Source organism: Pteronotus mesoamericanus, unplaced genomic scaffold (assembly GCF_021234165.1).
Source record: "Pteronotus mesoamericanus isolate MK-2021 breed Mesoamerican mustached bat unplaced genomic scaffold, CSHL_Meso_final scaffold_85, whole genome shotgun sequence".
NCBI classification, from domain to species: Eukaryota; Metazoa; Chordata; class Mammalia; order Chiroptera; family Mormoopidae; genus Pteronotus; species Pteronotus mesoamericanus.
Window position 1 is genome coordinate 78,279,907 of NW_026555329.1, and position 16,317 is coordinate 78,296,223.

The 16,317-nt window shown below is 44.7% G+C and overlaps 1 protein-coding gene across 1 annotated transcript in view; it reads left to right on the forward strand.

The window, feature by feature from the left end:
• Positions 1–16,317, forward strand: part of CNTNAP2 (contactin associated protein 2) — a 1,059,914-nt gene that overhangs the window by 378,131 nt on the left and 665,466 nt on the right. The window contains exon 10 of the mRNA XM_054564239.1: positions 3,813–3,984. Coding sequence (XP_054420214.1) covers positions 3,813–3,984 — 172 coding nt within the window. The remainder of the gene's footprint in view (positions 1–3,812; positions 3,985–16,317) is intronic.

Sequence of the window (16,317 nt, forward strand, 5' to 3'; positions counted from 1 at the left end):
ACCTTTCCCAGAGCAGGTGGTCCAAGAGACCAAGGCGAAGCCTCTCCTGCCTTTTATTAGGAAGCCTTGGGAGTCACGTACACGCTGTCACTTGTGCAGTGCCTTCTTTGTCGCACCGGTCAGCAGCGATTCAGTGTGGGAAGGGGAGGCACAAGGGCATGACTACTGCGAGGTAAAGATTCATGACTCTCTTGGAGACGGGTACCAGAGTTTGCCTTTTAGGGGAGCGGAGGTCCATGTCCCTTCTCTGTGAAAGCGCACTCACCTCCTCCAAAAGCCCTCCAGAGTTCCGTCCCATTGAAGCACCTGCTCAACACCCAGTAACTCATCAGCTGGGTCACGTTCCTACCAACGTGAAGCTCCTGGGGAAGTCCAAGAGCACAGGGAGCTGTTTGGGTAGAGCTACTCAAAGAGAGCTGCTCCCCTGAAGACCTGCGAGCAAGGTCTAAGCCACTCACACAGCCCACACGCAAAGGTTGGCGAGGCATAGAGGTGTTCCGTTAGACTCTCCGGCTCAGAGCGAGAGCAATAAGTCACCCTGAAGTAATGGGCCCATCGCAGCTGTGAAACCCAGTCAGGCACCCATGGGGAATCCCTTGATTAGAACTCAGACCTACTCTTTCCTGGAAACGATGTTCCGTGGCTTTGCCTCTGCCTTCTGGGTTCTTCTTTTAACCACCGTGACCCATACTTTCCTTTTTAAATAAGATATAACCTATGTTTTAAGCTGAGGAGTTTCCTGCCTGGAGAAGTTGAGGGTCCAAAGACTTTTTTTTTTTTTCCATCTTGTACCATCCCTGCCTCTTTCAGTTCAAGCCAGTGGTATCATCATGAGCACAGTTCTCTTAATATCTGGGGGCTTTCTGTCAATGTTACGCGGCTTTACTCCATTAAACAGGTTTTCTTTTTCTTTTTTTAGCATTGGGTTTCTGCTCCATGCTAAGGGCAAAATGCCCTTAAGGTTATTAGAATCCCTATTGGATAACTCAGAGGATTTGTAAGATACACCAGCATGCTGTCTAGAGGTTTTTTGGTCTGGCTAAATGTTTCTTTGAGGCACCACCTACTACATTTTGGAGATATTAACATGGATTTTACGGTCACGCCTCACTGTCCTCCTTAGATTGTGTTTCTCTGGTCATCGACCTTTGCCTGAACGTGGTTTCCAAACCTTTGCATTGCCTGCCATCTAGAGAGGCTGCAACTGGGAAAACATTCATCTTCAAATCCATCAAGTCCTGGCTTCTTTATATTTCGCAGCTTTTCTTTAGCTTTTTTACTTCTTTTTTGCCTTTTACTATAAATAGGAAGATGTCAGAATTCTCTGTTTGGAAATACCTTAGCGAGATTATAAAATTTATCAAGTACAACTTCTTCCTTCCCATGGAATTTTCCCTTCTCAGCTTCCCACCGCAACGTGGGCGGGTCTGGCTTTCTCTCATGCCCAGGAGCATCCTTTCCTCGCCTGCCTTCGAGACACTACTGACAACCTCCCTCAAAGCCACCAGGCTCTCCTGACAACCTTTCCAGGACCGTCTAACATACTGGGACATCCCAGCCCCTGAGTCACTGCCACAGTGTTAGATGTGTGTTACGATTCTCTCTCAGTACCAAATTCATTATTATTTATTATTACATGACAAATCACTCCAAAATGTCATGGCTTACGTCCGTGATTGATTTTCTCTCCGGGGCCTCTCCGCAAGACTGCTCGGGCAAGCTGGCTGGCTTTTCAGGGTCAGCAGCCTCAGGGACCAGGTGGAAAACCAGCCTTGGGAGTCACGCGCGGCCACCACTTCCACGGTTTCCCACTGACCTCAGAGGTCGGCCCTCCTTCAGTGTGGGAGGGCCGTACAGAGGAGAGCGAGTTCATGCAGCCCCTCTTGGAAGTGTTAAAGATGATGCAAGGAGAGGGGGGAAAAAACCTAAATTTTTAATAGCTATGTGGCAGTTGGTCCTATAATTTTCTTCTAGAATGCATCGCATGTAAAAAAAATGAAAGGACTTGACAATTCAAACTACAAAATTGACTAGGGCCAAATAGAACGTTGTTATGGGGGACTAAGGAAGACTTGTTTCGTGAACTCAATTATCCCCAATCCAATCAGCAGCGATCTGTGTGTTGTGCAGCTGCCTTGCTTCAAAGAGGGTCTTTTTCTCCCAAATAGATCTACTCATTTTGGAATATTTCAAAGCTAGTGTGGATATTTAGAGAGTCCCAAGTATTCAAAAAACAACCAAATTGTTGTCTTGTCAAGAATAGTCATTAAAGTTACAGCTGCATGTTTTCTCTCTGCTAAGTTTAGACATTAACTCCTTTCAATATTATCTTGATTAAACAGATTTAAAATCATATGTATGCAACTAGTCTAAATAGATGACTTCTCTAAGATCAGCAAATTCCAAGGTGACTAAGTCAGTGCAAATGGAAAAAAATACGACTAGGAAAAAAATACATAAATGAGCAATATGTTTGACATTGAAATAAAGCCTTATATTATTTTTTAAGTCAAGGAATTAATTTAAGTATAATTCTATTTTTACATAGTATTCCATTGATGGAAAAGTGTATACTACACCTCTGAGGTTAACCCTTAAAGAAAAAACCATTAATAAAGGGAGAATGTTTCTCTTGTCCTAAATTACTATTACTAATCCAATGGAATAGGATATTTTTAAAAATCACTTCATGGTCTTTTTTAAAAGTTTTTTTAATTGAAAATTCACTTTATTAATGGCACATACTAGTATTAATCCATTTTGTATAAATTACATGTACTATTAGATTGAAATAACTGTGTGAATAACTTGAGATTTTAAAGCAAATTAGTACAGTTTCATTTGCTCTGATAGGTCACCTTGGTGTGAGGAACTATATAAAAAGGAGATGCTTTCTGGAGATGCTCCGTGGGATCGAGCAATATTATTCCCTGTGGCCTGCACATTTCCTATGCATAATAATTTTCTGTGCATTTTTCTACTGAAAGGGTGTAGTGGTAATTGATTTGGTGGTGCTATTTTAAAGTTATTTTGAAATAAAAATTTTAATGTCTGATTTCAAACCTGGTATATGTATGTGCTAGTCCCTAATAGAACTAGTAGTATTTACTCTATTTGGTGGTCTTGTTTTTTATTCTTTTTTAATTTTAGTTTTATTTATTATCATTCATGCTCCCTTTACCCTATTAGGTAGCATATATTCAGCAGATATTCAGAGCACAGTGGCTGACCCTCTTGTACCTAAACATATCTCTTCATAATGTTTCATAGGATTTTATAAATTGAGAAATCATTTGTAATGCAAAAATATCTGGGTGGAGTTAGACATTAATCCATAAAGTATAAGTCATATTACTTGATAATAATAACTTCAGCTTCTTGACATCTAAGTAATAGGCCTCTAGGAAATTAAGAAAATAGATGTAATATTGAAAGTATAAGAGGAAGGCAGCTGGATAGTTGAGAAAGGTCTAAGGTTTATGTTCCAGGCTCCACATGCAGGGTCAGGTGTGGGAGTGCAGCAGGGAGCCGCTGACAGAAGGACAGGGAACGATGACAGAGTGAGAAAGAAGATGTCAAGTGGGGTGCTAGACCCCAGAGACAAATATTCATCTGGATTCAGCCCTTACTTCTTTCCCTGAAATGCCATCTCGTTCCCACGAGACTTCCTTCTCGCGCATTGTGTACGACACCCGCGAGGCTCCACAGGACGGGACCGGAGACCATGGGCGGGGTCAGGGAGCGTCCCCTAGGAATTGCAGTGACGCGTGCTGGGCACAGGGTTTAATGTCCCCATCTCCACTCTCTCACAGGGTTTCTGAACCAGATGAGTAACTCAAGTCACTCTGCCCTCCAGCCGTCATTCCAAGGATGCATGCAGCTCCTTCAGGTGGACGACCAACTTGTCAATTTATACGAGGTCGCACAGGGGAGGCCAGGAAGCTTTGCGAACGTCAGCATCGACATGTGTGCCATCATAGACAGGTAAATGGTCTTTTCGTCCTACTTCAGGCGGTCCAGAATTTCCAAGTGCATATTTATGTTGTGGGACGAGTGAAACACCCACCCTCTGAGGGGTCCGGCCAGAGGAGCCATCTGCATGTCTCTGGTCCTCTATGTGTGACATTAGCAGTAACACTTATATCAGGACATGGACATAGATGATAGAACAACCTGCGCTGTAACATTGATCTGGTGGTTTTTAACTTTTTTCAACTCAGGGTACACATAAACTAATTACTAAAATTCTACAGCGCACCAAAAATAAATATTTTTTGCCGACCTGACAAAAAGGTAGGTAAAATTTTGATTCACTCACACTGTACGGCTACTGTTGCGTCGGCTGGTGTCATTTTTTTATTCAAGTCTAAGGGAAAAGAAGAGGTCAGTGCCCCTGACGAAATAGTCAGGTAGTGCATGTTTTAAAAATTCTCGCAGCTCAGCAGTTGAAAATCGCTGCTTTAGTCCATCGGCCCCCCTCAGTGCGCGTGCACTTTGTGGAGGTGGTTTTGCCAGCAACGGGTGAGTTGTAAAGGAACTCAGTTTATGTGGAGTTGTGCTTCCTATGCCCACCAACAGAGATGCCCCTTCTCTCCTCGTCTTGGTCACAACGCATCCGTATCATGCTGTCCCCTCTAAAGCCCCCTCCTAAAGAAAAAGAAGCATTAAAAAATGTTGGTGGGCGGCCCAGGTACTTACTGAAGCGGAATATTTACTGTAATTGAGTCTGCTTACAAAACGCACGTGCTAACCCATTGCAAACTGTAACCTGGGGAGGAGCTTTTTATAAAACCCGAGTTGACTTCTCACACAGTGGAAAGACACAGTTTTTGTATGAAATATTGTGGCAACACCACACACTCTACGGTAACATATGTCTAAAAACGTCTTTCATCCCAACAAGAAAATGTTTCATTTTTAGATGTTTTGCCCATAAGCAAACTACATCTAACCATGGGCTGAATTTAACTTGATGAATTTAAGTGATTTTAAAAACCAATATTAAATCTTTTATGAGAGGGCTACCTTATCCTGAAAAATAATTTTATGTTTTGAAGGATGAAAGTTCCATAAGTCTTAACATGCCCCCAACAAAATATACACTTTAAGTCTCTAATAATATTATTTCATTTACAAGGAAATCCTTAGGGAAGTCATTCAAAGATATATAATTATTCTGAAATATATATCTATAATGAAATAAGTTTGTTCCATATAATCTTAATAAAATAGTATTCACGTGAATGGTGAATTACAGTTTATGACATCTAAGGAGTGTAAATTTTAAAGCCTTAATATGTTTGTAATAAAATTTGACATATAATAGTGCTTATTTCTATTACATATTTGTAAATAGTCATCCTGATATAGCCTAAACAGTTTACATCTAAACAGAACAATGAACAATTTTAATAGAAATATACTCCTAATTTTTGAACCATCAATAATATAATAGCTGTTATTTCTGCCTAATACAAATGGTAGCAATAATCAGAAAAACATAGAGATGAAAGTTTTATGATTATATGTTCTGATATTAGATGTTTATCTATAAATTTTAATAATTATTTTCCATACAGGAAGATTTTCCTCCTTCATAATAGTTATACAGCATATGGAGCTATTTTAGCACCTTGTCCATTTTCTATGCCAGTAGCTTTAATAATACAATAATTTCTGTCAGTAATAACCAAGTCATTTCATTCAGCTTTCGTAAACAGGCTAGATTTGATGGTGATGCTGCTGTTTCACTTAAAACAGCATGTTTCCTGGGCATTATATTTAAATTGTTTGCTACTAAAAACGTACTTTTAGTACGTTTTTAGTAGCAAACAATTTAACAGGCGAGATATTGAAATTTTAATGTCTTACTCCCATGGAAAGAGTAGGAGCTGAACTGGCCCCAAAAGAATGAATGAGCTTTTGGTAAACGAAGACCGTCGAAGGTGGCCTCCCAGTGAAGATGTAGCACAGGGAACGCCAGCTTCAATTTTTGGAGCTACAGGAGTACAATTTGTTTTTAACCGAAAAGGGTCAGTCCTGTTGTTGACAAGTGTCCTGTAGCGACAGAACAAGGAGTTTCTTTCTGATCCTCCCAGACGATAACCCGAAAGAGCCGCTCTGGGAAAGCAGCCGCCTCTGAGCCAGCTCTGCAAATTCTCTACAACCGCTCTGGAATCCGTTTTCTGCTTGTCTTGTGTTGTGAAGGCAATGACTTCTGTACATTAACTACCAATGTGTGGAATAGCAGATTCCTTCATTTACCCAGAATGTCCCCAGATCAAACTTTTAATCTGTGAAGTGTTTTCATAAATATGACACAAGGTTCTATTCTCTTTATTCAAACAGTGGAGATCATCGGTGATTTAATCTGTGCCTGTTCAGGCAGAGGACTAGTGGAGTTAGCCTGTCCTCACACAGCGGTGACCCATTCGGTCACACTTTAACGGCACATCCCTAACCCATCCCTTGTTTGATTCCGCCCCTGCCCCACTTCAGGAAGTACAACTTTGCAACTGCCCGATCCCTGCCATCTTATTTCTGAACTACCTCCATTCTCCCTAAGTAAGCCTACATTGGCTCTTTCTTTTCTCCCTTCAAATTTCAGCTCAATGATTTTAAGGCTATTTTTGAGGGGGAAAAAAGGATAAATGAGAACATAGGGTAAAAAAAAAAAATAGCTACCACAGGCGTGCTTTTTATAAAATGTTTGGAGGTAATAGGAGCAGCTGCAATGACTTGATGAGTAGAACTTAGGGAAGCCGTTTGGGGAAGATGACACTAAAGGAGTTTTTCTGAGTGCCATTCTGGAATACCCTATGATTTCAACTTATTTTTCTTTCTGTGTGTGGCTGTACATGTGGCTTGTTTGTTTCACTGGTTTGTTTTCTGAGCACGGCATCCTGCCTGCTAAAGAAGTATTCATTCAGCAGTATTTTCGAGTGTATTCATGGCTCAGGCACTGTGTTGGGCCCTTAGCATTGATCATTGTACAAAATAGACAAAGATGCTTGTACTTTTGAAACCCGTGATCTGGAAGGAAGGGAGGAAGGAACAGATGCAATATAGAAGTAAATATTACAGTAAGTTAGAAGGCGCACGTACTACAGACAAAAGAAGTAGAGCGAATCAAGGAGGACTGGCATCCCAGGAGACCGAGGGGTTGGGTTGCAGTTTCAATAGGTCAGTGAGAGTTAACCTCGCCGAAAAGATAATAACAGCTCCAGACCTGAGAGAGTAACAGAGCTGGCCAACTTGGGGAAAGAGCATCGCAGGAGAAGGGAGCACTCAGTGCCACGAGGCTGCCTGGCATGACGCGGGATCAGCAAGGGGCCAGGGTGGCGAGTCGGGAAGGACGAGGAGCAGAGTTGCAGGAGAGGAGGCCAGGTCCTGGAGCCCTGCAGTCACTGCGAGGCTGTGGCTTTTATTCCGACGGAACTAGGCGCCGGTGTGCGTGTTTTGAGCAAAGCTAGGGAATGGTCTAGCTGCATTTCACAAGGACAGCAGGCTGTGGGAGGGGGGCGGCAGGGAGCCTGTTCCCGCTGTCCGCTATCCGCTGTCCGCTGTCCGCTGTCCGGCGGGAGGTGGCGGTGGCCTCAGGCCTGGGCGCCAGGGCAGGAGGGAGTGAGGTGTGGCTGGTTCTGCACATACTCTTATGGAGAAGGTGGACCCAGTGGCATTTCTTGCTGGGTTAGATTTGGGGTGTGAGAGGGGAGAGAAAGTGATTTGGTGAAAGCAACTGCATGGAAGGAGTTCCTGTGTCCTCAGACAGGCAGGCTCGTGGTAGAGACTGGGCGGGGGGTTAAGGGGAAAAATCATGAATTCAGTGGAGGGCATGAGGCGACATGTCTGTTGGATGTTTGAGTTGAAATGTCAAGAAGGCAACTGGTTGTAAGCATGTACCAAGCGTACGTCAGCAGATGATGCACCGGGATGTTGTGCCTGACAAAATCGCCATGTTCGCCTATTGAGGGCCTGGGTTTCTCAGCCTCATTTCCTGAACAGCCACAGAACAGAAAGGGAGGTGGTGAGCAGGGGGGCAGGAAGAGGCTTCCTATGTCCTCGGAAGCCTCCAGCTCTCCCCTCTCACCGGTCCCCTGCTCTTCGGAGATGCTGAAAACAGTCAGATGGCAGCAGGTAGCCTCCTTGCATAATCATCACCTTCTATCTGCCCTCAGCACCCTCACCGCTGCTTCCGGAGGCAAACATCTGCAGATGCCCTGTACAGCTCCTGTTCTCAGCCCCTCCCCTCCAGCCTCTTCTCAGGCGTGAAAACCTGAGCCAAACCCCTGCAGAAACACTCTTAGGAGGGAAGTGAAGTTTATTCACTTCCTCCTGCAGAGGAACCACAACAGAGCCATGGGGCATTTCCAAGGGAGTGGGGTGAAGGGCAAAGGGAAGGGGAGCGGGAGAGAGTAAGGGAAGGGGCTGGGGGCTTCAGTGAGTCCCATGAGGGCCCTGGCAGGCGCTGGTCAGAACCTGCGAGGGGCTGGCGGCAGCAGGCGGTGGGTGGGACAAAGCGGGGAACTCATGCGGAGTCACTGCCGGGTTTGGGGGTCCGCGGTTCTCACCCAGGACGCACGGGGTGAAGAAGCTGCCGTGAAAGTATTTTGAGTTTAATTAGGTGGTGCTTTTGCCTCGTTTGGAAAAATGCATCTGTTTTATGAAAAGTAGTGGTGTCTGGTTTGCTAGCTATGACTTCCGTGTCCATCCTCAGACCTCCCTCCTAGCCCAGCTGCCAGACAGGTATCTTTATCATCACCATCGGCAGGAGTAGCCGTGGGACGCAGCCCTGGCTGCTGAGATAAGCAGGCGTCAGCCGTGGTGTTCCTGAGAAAGCTTTTATTGCCCTGATTCAGCTCCCCTCCACTGTCCTTGATCCATTGCAGATGCCACGCCTGGGGCCACACGGTCAGAAACCCCGAGCTGAGCGCACCTGCCAGCATCTCCTTCTCTCCTTTGTATGTGGAGAGGAGTAATCCGTGTTGATGCAAGACAGTCAAGTTTTCCTTTTCTCAGAGCCAAAAGCCTGTGTGTTTTTCCCCCCGGTCTTCCATTTCTAAAACTAAGGAATACCACTTTTTACATTTGAAAGGAAAGATGATACATTCATCTGGGGGTCTATTAAGCTGCAGCCAGCGCTGTCCTCTAGAGACTGGCACTGGGGCACTAAGCGGCGATTTAGAGGCCAGAGAGAATTCAGGTTGTTAGAATCAGCATCTGGTAGAAAAACTGGTAAAAGTAGTTCACTAGAGTTATAATCTTAACTTTCCTGTCCCCCTCCCTTGTAAATACGTTGAGAAACAAAGACACTAAACATTCTGAACAGCACGGGCAGTGGAAGAGGAAGAGTAAACGCTTCAGCTTCACCACCGCCTACAAAATTACCCCTGCAGACACCGCAAATAGACTGGATCCTGCTTCTCGTTGGTAATTAAGTCTTCAGTATATTTTTAGATAGAATGCATAATCACAGCCCCCATTTTTATTTTTTAATTCAGGGCTTTCTTTTCAAGACCATCTAGCTCATTTGTTTGATTTTTTTTTCCTTTCCTTGAAAGAAAAGAATAAGTACATGATTTCTTTATATGAGTTTTTGAAGGAGGGTTGGGTAGATACAGCATGTGATGTTTCAAAACTCAGCTGACTGTTGGAAAGCTGAACAGCAAATACATAGATTAATATTATCAGTTCAGAAGGAGGTCGTGAGTTTCTGTAAAAGCAAATTTAAAAGTTACCATCCTAACGTGAATGAAGAAAACATACATTATTTATTTTCTAAAATTGATCTTCATTTGCTCATAAACTTCCACTTCCAGTCCATAGCAGAAAAAAAATAAATATTTGAACACATACATTCGGGTGTCAGTATGAGATTGAAGCTTAGTCAAAGGCCAAACTCGCTTTTGGGGCTCTTGTCCCATTTCAAGTATCTTCCCTGACCCACCAGCATGGCCCTCGGCTCAGGGCCGGCCAACTTGCGGAAGGTCCTATAATCAGCGGAGTGGGGTCTGTTCCACGTGCTCTGCTCAGGTTCCTCGCAGGCTCCCCTGAAGGTCCCCAGCCTGCTTACCCTTCAGGGGTCAGCCCCTGACCCACTCCTGGCCTTGGGATGCGCCTTGGCTCCTGGGGCTCAGGGTTTAGGACCGGCGTGAGATGGCGATTTGTCCAATTTGTCCGGGACTGCTCTGATCTTAGGACTGTGCCTGGGGAAACCCATCCATCTGCATAAACCAGGATGGTTGGCACTCAAGATCTGTGCCCTCCCTGCCCCCTGTCTCCTAATTCCCTGTCCCTGGTGAGCCAGACGGCAGTGCGAGCATTCGCACAGATCGCATAGGAACGGACTGTGAGCGCTAGGCCTCCGGCACACCGCGTGCGAGCTGAATGTAACCACAGCCTGTGTGAGCGGCCGGGGTACAGGGATAAGCTGTCTTAGGCCCCCTCGCTGCCTCGGCCGCCGTGCCTCCACACGTGAGCCGGAGCCCGCCGCCCAGGCCGGCATGAGGCCCCTGTAAGTCCGATCCCCAACGGCAGAAGGCAGGGCACACGCTGCCACTGCACAGGATTTCCGAGTCTCTGTTGAGACTCATTCAGTCAACAAATACTTATTAAAGATCACACTGAACAGTGAGCCCTCCTTCCTGGGACTTGATGCTGACATGACGGGGCTCCGGGGAGCGGGGGCGGGGTTGTCACTGATCAGAACAACGCCTTTGGGGCCTCTTTTCTGCTCCCTAAGACCTCGCCCTTTCAAACCAAAGCTCCCTGGTTTTAGACGGCCTTGCCAAGGTGGAATCGGCACGTCCACGCACGTGTTCTAGCCCAGAGTCCCGAGGAGAACCCTCCCCACCCACGCTCCCCGTGGGAAAGGCGAGGGCCCACTGCGTGGACAGCCACAGCGCAAGGCGGGAAAAGGATGAAAAAGAAACAAAACCAAAACTTGGACTTGAACTATCTAAAAAGTATTTGTGCTGCAGCAGCGGGAAGGCCCGTGTCACAGCGTGGGTCTCTCTGCGGGGACCCTGTGTGTGCCCACGTCCTGACGCCTTGCATGTGCCTGGCGGCTGCCCCGGCCATGCTCCGTCCGCCGCAGACCCCAGGCAGAATTACCGCCGCCGTCCCTTGTGCCTGCTTCCATTTTGGCACTTCCTGCTTTCTTCAATAATGTCTTTATTTTATCGGCTACCCCTTTGATTAGCTGGTAAGGCTGCAGGGTCCTTCGGGTGCTAACTGCAAACTGCCACCTTCTGGGGCAGAGCCTTTTCACGCCTTTCCAGGCCGACCGTGCCTTTCTGGTTTGTTCGGAAGAACTCTTCCTGCCATCAGCTCCTCCGCTGAGACATAGTTTGTCTTTTACCATTAGATTCTACGGTAATTATGCAAAACGGGTAAAGGAGGCAAAGAGTTTCTCAGAGAAACTCGGCGTTGTTGAGAACTGCATGCCTGCTAACTTCTGACATCGTTAGGACTCTGGTCCCACTGGACTCCGAGGCTGGAGCTCGTTCCTGGAGACCAGGAACCGGCCGGGAGTTGTCCAGGCGTGAGGCTGGGTTTCCTGTTGCAGAAAGGACACCTCTCAGGAACATCCTGAGAACAAAGTTTTTCAGGGTCCAAAGACCAGGTCCCCAGCTCAAAATAAACACCTAGAAAAAAAGACTAGTCGCATAGTCCTGCTTTAATTTTTTTACATGACAGTTCACATTGTCAATCTTTATTGCAAATATATTCATTTTGTCTCTGAACCTTATCTCAGTTCTCTCCCATCTTGGAACCCATTGATTTCATATTATAAATGGCTATGTTCTTTCTTTCTCTCTTTGGGCTAAATTGAATATTAGTTGGTTCCTGGAAAGCCCCATTTTCTTATGCTGGATCTGACTCACTCCTTATTTGAGATGCGTGGCTCTTTCGTGAGCTTCCATGCTAACTTTGGGCTCCCCTTTGATTTTGAACTCCAAGGCCGGAGACACTTGGTTTCTTTCAGAAGGGGGCCCCCGGGGACTTCCCTGTTTACACCCAAACATGGAAGCCTCAGTCCTTGATGTGGCATAAAAACACACACTCAATGTCCCCAAAGCATCACACACCCAGGTGAACCCATGTTGAAGTCAGTTGTCTCTATGAAGTGATTTCAAAGGGATTTTATTTTTAAATACAAATAGGGGACTAGAGTGACAAACTTATTTTTAAAAAGAAAGCAGAATAGTGATATGCCAGAGGAGATCACTCTCCTAAGAGAGAAAGAAAAAGAAAAAAGTTAAATTAACCATTTTAAGATTCAACAGCAGCCTGATTCTTCTTTGATGTATTGCATGTATTAGGACAAAAGAAAGCATATATTTGCTTTCAGTGTGGCATATTGCTGCGCTTTGACATTTAAATCCCAAGGAAGCCTAGTGCACAAAAGTAATGTCAGAAGACAGTTATGCATTGGAAGATGAGCAGAACGGAAAAAGATAAGGCGTTTTAACATATAGTTAGGTCAACTACAGAGAGATTTAAACAAGTCATTAAGTTTCATTTCCTGCTTTTGATATTAGATGACCTGAAAAAGAAAAACAAAAGCAAATAATTGAAGAACGTATTTCAACTAGGTGCCTTAACAAATATTTTTTTTCTTAAGATACTAGCTTTTGTCAGTGAGTTAGATGCACTGCAGGATTGCCACTGAACTCATTTAAAACCAGCTTTACAGAGTAGCAGAGACTCGCCACTCCCTTTGTGAAAGATTGGAAGTGGTACCCATGGCCTGAGGGAAGGCGAGCTGGAGCAAGAGGTTACCGCCTTTCATCCGGAGTCCTCCCCACATGCTGTATGGAAGTCCGTTAATTCCCAAACATGTTTAGGCAAATCATAATTGCTACTGTGATAACATGGTCTGATTAAATACTAGGTATGTTTTCAAATACGTGGAGACAGAGTTTCCATTAAAGCAAATTAAAAGTTATTAGAAAAACAATTGCCCCAAAACAAAACCATCAGTTTAGGTAGGGACAAGGCAACTGTAAATCCTGCAGAGACCCATTAGTGACTTGAGTTTCCCCTGCATTTTAAGAAACCAGAACTGGAAATTGAGGCTGATGCTTTATGGAAATGGGTCATCTGAAAGGCTGGTGGATTGGAGATGTACAATTTCTTTCTTTAAAATTTTTAATAATTTTATTGAATTTATTGGGGTGACACTGGCTAGTAAAATTACATAGATTTCAAGTGTATGATTTTGTAATACATCGTCTGTATAGTGTATTGCGCGTTCCATATACAATACAGGACAGAGGCTTGACTATCCAAAGTCAAGTCTCTTTCTGTCTCGATTTATCTGCCTCACCCTCTACCCCCTGACCCTGGTCATTCTCTTCCACCTCACCCCCTTCCTGCCCTGGTAATCACCAGGCTGTTGTCTGTAGAATTTCAGTCAAGGGCCTAGAACAGTTCCCTCTGGCCAGTGAGTTATTGAGTTTACGTGATGTAGAGTTTTAAGTTAAATTAAAATGGTGACAGTGTGTCTCCTTTTAATGTTTCTGTTTTTTTATTTCATTAAATCCAACATATTTAAGACTTCTGTAGTATATGAAAAAGAAAGTAGAATTCACTTTTTACTTTTGCTTCTTGAATTCCAAATAATGGAAGGAGAGAGAGGGAAGGCGGGATGGAGGGATGGAAGGACCATTAAGTCGCATGGCTCTCTGGTTTATCGGTATGGGGCATTACCTACTTTCATTAAAATAGAAACCAGGGTAAAATTTAAAGAATGGGGTCTATGTGTTTTGCAGTTTAAAAATTAAATTTTCTTGCCCTGGCCAAGTGGCTCAGTTGGTTGGAGCATCGTCCCAAACACCAAAAGGTTGCCGGTTTGATCCCTGGTTGGGAAGTGTAGAGGAGGCAGCCAGTCAGTGTCTGTCGCTGTCTCTGTCTACTCCGCTTTCCTCTCTCTAAAATCAGTGAGTATATCCTCAGGTGAGGACTGAAAAAAAAAATGAAATTTTCTTTGAAAGATTTCCTTTATTATTTAAAGGAGTTATGACCTGAGACAAAGGGAGAAGGAGTCATAGATTTCTCTATGCCAGGAAAAAAAAATAATAAAGCAGTTTTATTAAGCCTTGGTATTTGTCACCATTTCATTTTATTTGTGTATTGAATAGAAGTACTTCCTCGTCCTCTGGCTATATGTAAACTCTACCTAGAGTTTAGTTTCAGGAGGGCAAACAAGCTTAGCTTTTCAGATAGCATTGTCTAAAAGTCTGCAAGTAAGCCATTGCCATATTAGAGAGAAATTCTGTGTCATCATCTGTCTCTATGAATTCATCGAGGACTGTGTTAGAGTCTAGGTCTCCTCTTGTTTACCGAATCCCACTTACATCAAAAGGAATGCTGCGTGAGCAGGGCAGGGACGCGGATGGAAGGGGCGGGGAATATGTGCGCGTGCTTGTTTGGAATGTTGTTGAAAGTGGGTCTATAATAGCTTCTAACAAATTGTAATACCTGAAAAGTCTGACTTAATCAGCAAATAGATTGATTTAAATGGACCATTTTCTGTAATGGTAAGAATGGTAGACCTTCCAAGTTCCATACATTTGTTTATAGGATTACCTTAGTTTGCTTTCAGAAAGAGGTGGCTGTTGAACTGTTATTCCAATAGTTTCATGATCTCTGATCCTTTGGCATAGTTCCCAAAAGTCTTCATCAGCATGAAATTATTTTCATGGACATACTTCCGTGAAGGCCCCCTCTGGGCAAATGGACATGGTTCAAGATAAATTCCTTTTTTTCTTAAACTTAGGCATTGAAAATTAATGAAGAAACAAAAAGCTTTTCAATCTTAAAGAGGGACATTTCTGAAGTTGGAAACACCACCCACAGAAAGGCAGGCTTCGTTGACATGGTTATTGTCATTCCTTACCTCTGAGAAGGTCAAAGCATGGGGTCTGCCTCCACAATGAGAAAGCCACAAGACGTGGGACTGGGTCCCTCCTCAAAGAAACATACTAACGTCATAAGTAGTGTCAAAGCTGTATGAAGACGTGTGTGCTTTTCATCATTCCAAATAGTGGTTCTGCAGGAAACTAATGAAGGGGAAATCACAGTGGGCCGCAGTGGCTGCTGGGGGCTTCAGGGACGTGTGCTGAACTGTAGAGGAAGAGCCATTTCAGACGACAAGGAGGGAAGGGAAGAATGTGTTGGGCAGAAGCAAAGATGTGAGTAGACATGGGGGCAAGAGGGGTGCGCAGATGGCCCTGTCGCATTGCTGGAGCATTCAAGTGACCCAGAGCAGAACGCTGTGCAGGCAGTCACAGAAGCGTTGAAAGGATATATTATTTCTTCATTCATTTCTTCACTCATTCCACAACCATTCTTTGATTAGCTACCAGGTGCCAAGGACATGGCCTTATGGATGCTACATCCTTATGAATTAATAAAGGAGACAGACTTTTTTTTTAAATGTAGCTATTGAGAAAACTGAGAAATGCCAAAAACGAAGCCGCTCTATTTCTGCCTGGGGTCCAGGTGCGGATGCAGAGTGCACACAGGAGCTACTCAGAGGCACACAGAGGGCATTCCTGGTACACAAAAAGCACATGCAGAAGGACACTGTGTGAGCAACATGGGGCCTTCAGGAAACTCTCGTGGTCATAACGCAGGGTCTTCCAGAGATGGGCAGCTCTTTCTGTGACACTAACATTTTAAGGGGAACCAATTCGAAAGGGGCCAGCTACAAGAACCATCGACCAATTGGCAGGGAAGCGAGGTTTCGTGTGGCCAGCACGTGCTCTGGTGGTCCGAGCAGAGGCTGTCTGAGAGCGGGAGCAAGGGCAGCAGCCAGGGGGCTGGGCGAAAGGGTCAATCCCGCGTGTTTCCATGTTGAACCAGGGGAGCTCATTAGATGTGGACGTCAGGAAGGCACTGGCTGGAAAGGGAAACTGGTCTCAGATAAGCATTAGCCTCACTAGTCCCTGAGCGATGTCTTAACTGAGTATCTGTGTAGTAGTTAAGTGCATCATTTAGAGTAAGATTTTACTGGGATCTAGTGAATGGTGAAAACCACAGTACCAATTATGCAATGGGGAAGGTAAAAAGAGAGGCAGTTAAAATAGGGGAGGCAGAGCTGTTCGAAGTGCAGGCGATGAATGACACAGTGGAATGAGGAGAACACGGGAGGGGCCGAGACGGAGGTCCTTTCCAAGGCACAGGATCGAGTCCAGCACGGCTTTCAAACATTTAAACACCAGCACAGCTGGGCCGTATGTGTAAAATACATACTGGGTTGTGGACACTTAGCACAAATAGAGGAATATAAAGGATCTCACTCATGATTTC